Source organism: Taudactylus pleione, unplaced genomic scaffold (genome assembly GCF_031769625.1).
Source record: "Taudactylus pleione unplaced genomic scaffold, aTauple2 ptg000073l, whole genome shotgun sequence".
NCBI lineage: Eukaryota > Metazoa > Chordata > Amphibia > Anura > Myobatrachidae > Taudactylus > Taudactylus pleione.
The window spans coordinates 3,249,625-3,258,578 of NW_028284475.1; the positions used below are offsets into that span (position 1 = coordinate 3,249,625).

Consider the following 8,954-nt stretch of genomic DNA (forward strand, 5'->3'; position numbering starts at 1 on the left):
CTTCTGCATCACTCCCTGTACTGCTTCACTTTATATCTGCTGCATCACTTCCTGTACTGCTTCACTTTATATCTGCTGCATCACTTCCTGTACTGCTTTACTTTATATCTGCTACATCACTTCCTGTACTGCTTTACTTTATATCTGCTGCATCACTTCCTGTACTGCTTCACTTTATATCTGCTGCATCACTTCCTGTACTGCTTTACTTTATATCTGCTGCATTACTTCCTGTACTGCTTTACTTTATATCTGCTGCATTACTTCATCTTCTGCATCACTCCAACATGCTTAAATGTTCACACAAATCATTAGCATAGCTGTTACCTCAAATGACTATTCATGTTTGCTCATGCTGCTATCACGACCACTGTGTTTCCCACTTTTAATCCTAAAGTACCTCCTGAAGAATTACAACTATGGAAGCAATCCTGGGGAGGCCATTGGAAGCAGTAGCATAACTCCCAGAGGCAACAGAATATGAATCTGGTTACCATATGTAGTGGTGCGTAGGCAGGTTTGCTGTGGAGAGCCATTCACAAAATCTGTGATCCTGAGTTGGTAACATATAAACCTCCTGCCCCGTCCCTTCATGAGCCTCTGCAAGTCTTCATCTGCCTCTATGTGTTAGCAGAATCTCCTCATCACTGCCCCATCCCAGGAGTGCTAAGGAGGGGATCCTGCTCCAGGTGGCAAGGTATATGTTCCACCACCTTAGAAGTAAGGTAACATTGGTGAAGTCACCGTTACTTGGGTTCAGTTCTGAAAAATAGCAAGTCAGTCATATCTGCTATGAGCGAGAAAAAGGGAAATTCCAAAATAAACAGACTGAAATGGGTTTATGCCACCTGGTGGTTCCTGCAATGTCATTTTTTTTCTCTATATATATATTTCCAAGTTTCCTCACAGAATCACAAGAGAAATAATTATTACAGTATGACATGTTGATCTTTTTAATTGTGACAGCCAGGAATTAATACACCTGTGCGCACGCAGAGATGAAAAACATGCACTGTTAGGGTTCCCTGAGGACTGGGATTGGGAAACACTGGAGTAGAGGAATTAATAAATCACCCATAATATAAATAAGACACTTTTAATGCCTAAGTGATTTTTTTTCTTTATGTCATATATGATCTCTCCGATTAATTACACAATGATGAAGAATTCAAATTTAAATAGCAAAAACATCAAATACTAAACAGTGTGACAGTGCTTGATAATATAAAAATTATCGGTTGGTTTTATTTTTTTTATTTTTTTTTTTACAGATTGCATTTTGTAAATTCATAAATAGATACAAATGAGTTACAAATTATATAATTTCTAATAAAGAACCAAGGAGTCTATTTATTGTTGGGGTAAAAAGCTCCACAGATGTGTCCTCACTCGTCTTTGCTGCAGTCGTGACAAACAGCACCTCTTGGCACACCTGGTCCCATGATACTCTGCTGGCATGGGCGTCCATTTTGCACCCAAAATGCGTCTAAGTCGCTATGCGATGTGCCTGGATGCACCAGGAGACTGTGTTGATTAATTTAATATGCGACACTTGTATATCTGTGTGTGACAATCTCTGAATCAGCGTGCAAAGTGCTACAATGCAACAGCCACAGATATTTTTTCCATACCAGGTACAGTATCAGTTGCACACAGATATATTAGTGTCACATATCAAATTAATCAGCACAGTCTTCTGGTGTGTCCTAACTGTTGCATTGCATTGCGACTTAGAAGCATTTTCGGCAAAAAATATATGCCCAGTGCTAGCAGAGTTTTACGTGATCTGATGGCTCACTCACGCCCGGCATATCGCGCTGCATGGTGTATTGTGAGCAAGGACACATCTGTAAATATGGTGATAATGGGTGTATTGGCCAGAGATATGGCTTCTCCCTAATCAATCAGTCCACAGCCAGCTCCACATTGGGGCAGCCTATATTACAAGGACAGCAGCAGTGTAAGTACTACCAGCTCTTGTTCTATTACGAGCGCCATTCTACAATAGCAAAAGCAGAGAACCGCTACCAGGAAAAAATTTGTTGCAATTAAAATTAAAAGCCAAAAAGGAATATTAAAATCATTTTTCCACTTTTCTTTATATTTATTTACTGGTGTTGGTACTGGAAGCCCAAGCCAGGAAAGATCAGTCACCCTTGTGTAAAGGGGCTGGCTGGCAAAGTGGGTAGTGTCCTATTAATGTTCCATTCAGTATTGCCAGGCAACTGAGCAGTGAACTTTTATTGGTAAATTGCAGTGATATAAGATTTTTTATATAATTACAATAATCAGCTATAGAAAATTTTTATTATTGCAACATATTGATAAATAAAAGTCAAAAAGTATATTTTAGGATAACATACACACGGACATTCACAAAAGACAGAACATTAGAAAATATTATCCAAATTAAACAAATTCTTTCAGTGCTAACACATAACAGCACAAACACATTTGTCATGTTTCTGCAATATTTAATATTTGTAGTTTCTTTTCGGCTTCAATTATGTTACATTTTGCGGTCAATTGTATGTTTTGAAATGTTATTATCATTTTTATATATATTAATTCTGCAATTTATTTTTTTATTTTTAAATATATATATTTTTTAAGAAATAACACTCATTAAACTTCATAATTATTTATGGAAAATGTCCATTTGTTGGTCAGTCTTCTCAGATTTATTGGTAGACCCCATAATATAAATTAATATAATTATTTTTGAAAATGTGTTGCAAATTATGGTACTGTATAACTACCAACCAGTTATGTAAAATCATATTTATTTTATTACAATTACATTTCCAGACTAATAAAATCATTTAAAAAACACGATAGACTGTACTATTTAATTCATATATTGGTATACATTTTATGTAACCTGGGTGGAATGGTTGTATACTGTAACTATAGAAAACACACACAGTGACAACATACCAATGGTTATGTTTATGTTGTAAATTGTTAGGTAAGAAGTTTGTGAATGAGAGATGCCTGAAGCAACTGTTATCTAACTAACTGGTTTTAGTCTCTACCCATTAACATGGTGCTTTATAATGGGATAGCACTAAGGGGATGTATTTTGTAGTTGAGTAAAGCTATTCAGGGTGTTGAAGCTATTGAGTAAGACATTTACCATTTGTTATTTTAATGCTGTGATCTATTAGGTAAGAGGTTTGTAAATGAGATATGCCTGACACATACTGTTATATAACTAGCTGGTTTTAGGCTCCACCCTTTAACATGCTGCTATATAATGGGATATCAGTGCAGTATTGTATCTTATACTGAAGTGAGTTGTTCAGCTATTGGAGTTGAAGCTATTGGGTAAGTATTTTTTGTTGTGCTTGACCTGGTCTCTCTCTATGTAATAGTCATGCAATTTGGTCAAATTCAATTTCATCAAATTATTTTTAACAAAAAATGCAGATAATATTGTTTAAAAGTTACAGTATTAATGGAAGATTCATTATAATTTAATCGCTTTTAAATGTATGAAAATGTTTTAAAAAATATTTTATTTTATAGGGTGCTAGAAAAGTTTCAAAATCTAAATTTGTCCAAATCTTTTCTTAAACATCAAAACATTTCCTTGAATTTGACTGCACAGAGATAAAAATATGCCTAAAATACATAAAATCATATAATAAGCATATGCTATTAATATTACTATTTGTCTTCAGGTATGTAAAAATGACAAACACCAATATATACAGCTGTGTGTTACTGTTAAGTCTATATTGGCTTCAAGTTATGTCACAGGTAAGTAAATAATTTTTTTGACTTTTTAATTGGATGATAATTAAGACATAATTATATCTCTATGTTATATGGATGCAGTGTATTAACCATTGTTTATTGTTTTTTCATTTTCATCAATTCTATTTGTATTTTCTAACCAGAACAAATCAAGATGGACCAATAACAACAAAGCCTATGGCTATTATTTTCTTTGCTAGTATTTATTAAATATACTAAATAAAAGACATCTAACAGTTTAGTAGTAGCAAAATAATAGAAATCAATGTAAAATGATATAAATCAATGTAAAAAGGTATGATCAGTTTTAATCTGCATATAAAAATATGTTTATACTGGCTAGACAGATATGGTAGATGTGTAACTAGAATAATAATAATATATATCTGTTTTTCAATCGACAGACTCAGGGAAGACATAAGGCACTAGGTAATGTAAACAGTTTAATAATTATCTCTATTTATATATGTCTTTTAAATTTATCTTTAAATCTTTTTATCAATCTGTGCATCTATATTTCTGTTAATGTACATGAAGAAGGTGGAGCACACTTTAATTTTGAGTGGATAATTGTAGATGTTGTTGTATGAGATGACCAAATGAATACTGGGTGTTCGTGAAATTGCTTTGTGGTAAAACCATTGGATATAAAATAATTGTTTTTTAGGTTGTCTTGGATTATTAAAATTTGGATCTACAATAGGTAGTAGGCTTATTAAATATTGAGACTCAATAACATCCAGACCCTGAGGAAATTATGGTTTTACTGACAGTGGCTGAGATTTGAAGAGAGGTGGTATCTCTGCTAAGAGGGAAGATTAGCTCAGTTTTGGACATGTTGAGTTTTTGGTAACATTGGGACCTCCATGTAGAGATAGCAGAGAGATATGCAGTAGCTACGTACACAAGATTATAAAAAAAGGGGAGAAAGAGTAAGTTAGTCTGTATAGAGTTCCTACTAGAGACCAAGTGAATGAATGAGAAGATGTTGTACTAAGAAAAGCAGGAGGGCCAAGAACATAGGCTTGTGAGACTCCAATAGATAGTGGTAGTGAAGGAGAGGATGAGTCATGTGTAGAGACCCTAAAGTATTAGTTGTATAGGCTGGAAGTGAGCAGGAAACAACTGTGACATGGGAGACTAATGAAGCTAAGGTTGTGTAGGAGGGTGGTGAACCGTGTCCAAAGCAGCAGAGAGGTCCAGGAGGAGGATTATTTAATGATCTATCATTGCTATCAAAGCTATTCATCTCAGATGGTTTTATTTAAATCTAGCTGTGTTTAGCATGAATCTCCTTGAACAATTTTATTAGGAAGAATAGACTCAAATTCCAGTGTCTATGTACCAGAACTGATAGATACTGGCATAATGGACTATGAACAATAATTTTTGCTAAGGATGGTTCTACTAAGTAATAACGTGAACTTATTTTCTATTTCATTGTTTTTGACAAATGGTTGGAATATTTTATTTCAACATAAAGTACTCTGTGTTGTTTAGAGGGAATACAGTTCAATAACATTAATCATGGTTCCATGTTGTAACATAGCAAAATGTAAAAAGCTTAAGGTGGGGGGTAGCTTTTATAGCCACTGTATCTATTTCTTTAAAGATTTACATTTCGAGTGGTTGTCACTGTGACATTCTCAAATCTATCACTCTATGAAGCTATTATCTATGTATCAAACTATCTAATATCTATGTATCTATCTATGACTATATTTATTTATCTATAATTTAAATACACATGTATTTCCAAAACATATCGATAGATACAGCTATGACCCTGTACACGTCTAGAATAAAACCATACTGTTACCTTGTTCTGTAGGCTACGACTGTTCAGATATCTGGAAAAGAAACACAACCTCAACCAGCGGAATCTACACAATAAAACCAAAAGGATATAATGCCTCTTTTCAGGTCAGACAATCCGCAAAACCTGTGCGAGGACCATGACTGAGAAATACATGGACATTGTTACACTAAATGGTTAAAAATAATCTATGCATTTACACATATCTATAGGATCAACTTATTTTCTATCATTTGGAGCACCATGCCTAAATATATTCTATTGACATTTAAATGCTGTGCCTGTATTTTATTACACTGCCCCAAGAATCCCCCCTCATTTAGAAGTTCGGTGGTGGTCCTGTCATTGACATTACTTTCGTGTCTTTCACTGAGGGGGGCTATCTTAGCTTGGTAGCAGCTCCTGATGTGAAGTTATATCTCGGTGGACATGCTCCATTTTTTTCATCAAAGGGGTTATGGATGACTGTCATAATTAGAAAAATATTATCCTGAAAGGAAAAAAAAAAAAGCTTCTTCTGAAGGGGCTGGATTTAGGTTTTAAAGATTATTATTGAAGAATATCTTTCTCTGTTCATGACGTTGCGTTCTCATCTATGGTGCCTGACTGTACACTTAGTTCAGTACCTTGTTAAGACAATGTATTGGTGGTCTGTTCATAAGCATTGCAAAGTCATTGCATCATCCCATTGAGGATTATCACCATGTCTGTTCTTGGATCTAGAAATCTGTACCCTTTGGAGCCTTCACTGTAGCCAACAGGAATCCCTTCTATTGCCAGTTTTGTAATGTGCTATGATTTTATTCAGCAATATAATCAAATGCTGTGCACCCAATAACTGATGTTCTAAACTAATTTTCTTGCCAAGCCACGGTTCATATGGTGTTTTCTCCACTATTCTGGAGAATAATCAGTTTTGTAAGTAAGTAGCTGTATCTGTATGGCAGCTTCACTCCAGTAATATACAGGAATACATCTGAACATTTCAGTCTGGGTCCTATTTTTCCTTTCAGCTGCCTGGGTCACATATTCTATTGCAGAATATGCTTTTCTATTAATTTTTTAATATGCTAGAAAAACTGTGGGATAAAACGTGACCTGTTCCGATTACAGTAAAGCTTCTCTTCCACAATATTCCTTGTGTGTTAATGCTTGAGCAGAGAAGCCAATTCTGCAACAGTTTGTAGGACATTATCTATCTACCTATCTATCTGTGAATTAAAATAGAGGGAGTTGCAAAGAAAATAAAAAATATTCTGCTCCCCCTGCAGGTGTTTTGTGAAATGACAGCGACCGGTGGTTGGACTCTTATACAGAAACACAATGGAGAGGATGGGTTATCCTTCGACCAAATGTGGGCTGACTATGAAGTTGGATTTGGAAACCTGGGGGGTAAATGGCTTGTAACGTCACCTTTATATGACATTATTGCATTGGCTGTAACATGTTATCCATGCAACAACTTCTGATTGCCTTAGTGACACAAGAGTACAGAGTATTATACGTGACAGTTCAATCGATTTATGCACCTGAAGGATAGTTCTGATCATTGGTTAAAGGTGTTGACCTGTCAATAAGACTGTTATTTGCATCTGTAGAACAGCTTTCATATATTTTCTCCATAGTGTTTGATTGCACCCTTTATTTATTTATGTGTTGTTCCTGAAGGTGAACACTGGCTGGGACTCAAATACATTTATCGCCTGACACACCAGCAAAACAGACCCTGCACATTGCGCATTAACATTGGGGGTTTTGCAGACAAGGAAGCTTATGCAAAGTACAGTCCCTTCAGTGTTGGGGGTGCGAGGAACTTCTACCGGCTCTCAGCAGGAAAATACTCCGGCACAGCCGGTAAGTGGCCAGAAAGTAACTATAATTCCTGTTGCTACAATATAGCAATATGAGGGACAGTAGGATAATTCCCATAATAAATTAGGATTCACTCACAAATGTGATGTTATATTCCTCTCATTACAGGAGATGGTTTCCGTGGGAATATTGGGAATAAAGCGACCAATCAACACGGCAGCTATTTCAGCACTCAGGACCGTCCTCACGACAAATGCAATCCAATGTGCCATGTCGGTGACATCTTGTATCTGAGCTGCAGTCACCAGAAGAATTCCGGCTGGTGGTTTAATGCCTGTGGGTCAGCAAATCTGAATGGTGAATGGCGCAGTCCACCAAGGAACAAGTACTGGGCGTCTTCAGTGTCTTGGCCGACATGGAAGCCCAATGAGTCCCTGAAATTCAGCAAAATGTATCTCATTTACAATTAGGGGGAAGATGTATAGGTAAAATTATCACTATGCATATCATTATATATATACACCCTGATGACAAGACCGCACAGGTCTTGAAACGTTGGCAAATAAAGTCACTTTTCTTCATCAACAAAGTCCGTGGAGTGCCGCCTGTTGCTGTTTTTTAACAGACATCGCATTTCTATATATATATATATATATATATATATATATATATATATATATATATATATATATATATATATATATATATATATATATATATATATATATATAGATGTAAACTCTCATTTAATTTTAACTTGTGTTTTTTTGTGGATTAAAGTAACGGTTTTGGAAATACGCAATAAAGTCATTCTTTACAAAGCAGAGTTGTTTCTTCTTTTTAACAATACCATGATTATTGTATGGAAAGAAGTGTGTGGGGGGGGGGGGGAGGGTAAAGCGTAATAAATTAACTTAATATATGAATTGCTACTTGTTAAAATTAAGACTATTTATTTTCAATGTTATATCAGCTATATATATTTGTAAAGGTGCGTACACATGTAACGATTTTTTGAATGATTTAACTAGAACGACGTCGTTATCGTTCAAAAAAATCGTTCAGTTTCTGAGTTATAACAATGAACGAAAATCGTTCAAGCGCGCTCCCGTTTGTAATTCATTTCAGTCTGTACAACATAACGATTTCCATTGAGGGAAGGAACATTTTTCGTTCATCGTTGTAAAAATCTTTCATTACACTTCAAAAATCGTTCACTATTCAAGGAATAATTAACAGATAATCGTTGGTTACAAAATCGTTACATGTGTAGGCACCATTAGTTATACATGCGATTATTCTGCTCACAGTATACAATGATATCACAGAATAAATCCAAAGGCAAGAACCTAAATTAATAATCTGGGTTCTGCACAGAAAAGAGCCAGATAATTATTTTAGTAGTGCGAGTTTAGCCATTAATAACGATAAAGCAATAGTTTATGTAGGATTGAATACATTAGGGAAAGGTGTGTGGAATATAAATTGTAGACATGGAGCTATCGGTTATTCCCCACTTCTTCCTAAAGGCTCATACGCACTTAGCGATCTGCTCCATGAGCGATAT

The 8,954-nt window shown here is 35.3% G+C and overlaps 1 protein-coding gene across 1 annotated transcript; it reads left to right on the forward strand.

The window, feature by feature from the left end:
* Positions 1-3,693: 3,693 nt before the first annotated feature.
* Positions 3,694-7,857, forward strand: LOC148532537 (angiopoietin-related protein 5-like). Its single transcript, XM_088467708.1, has 6 exons — positions 3,694-3,766; positions 3,903-3,921; positions 5,589-5,682; positions 6,847-6,967; positions 7,244-7,429; positions 7,556-7,857. Exons 1-6 carry the CDS (start codon positions 3,694-3,696, stop codon positions 7,855-7,857), a joined length of 795 nt encoding a protein of 264 aa, XP_088323834.1.
* Positions 7,858-8,954: the final 1,097 nt, after the last annotated feature.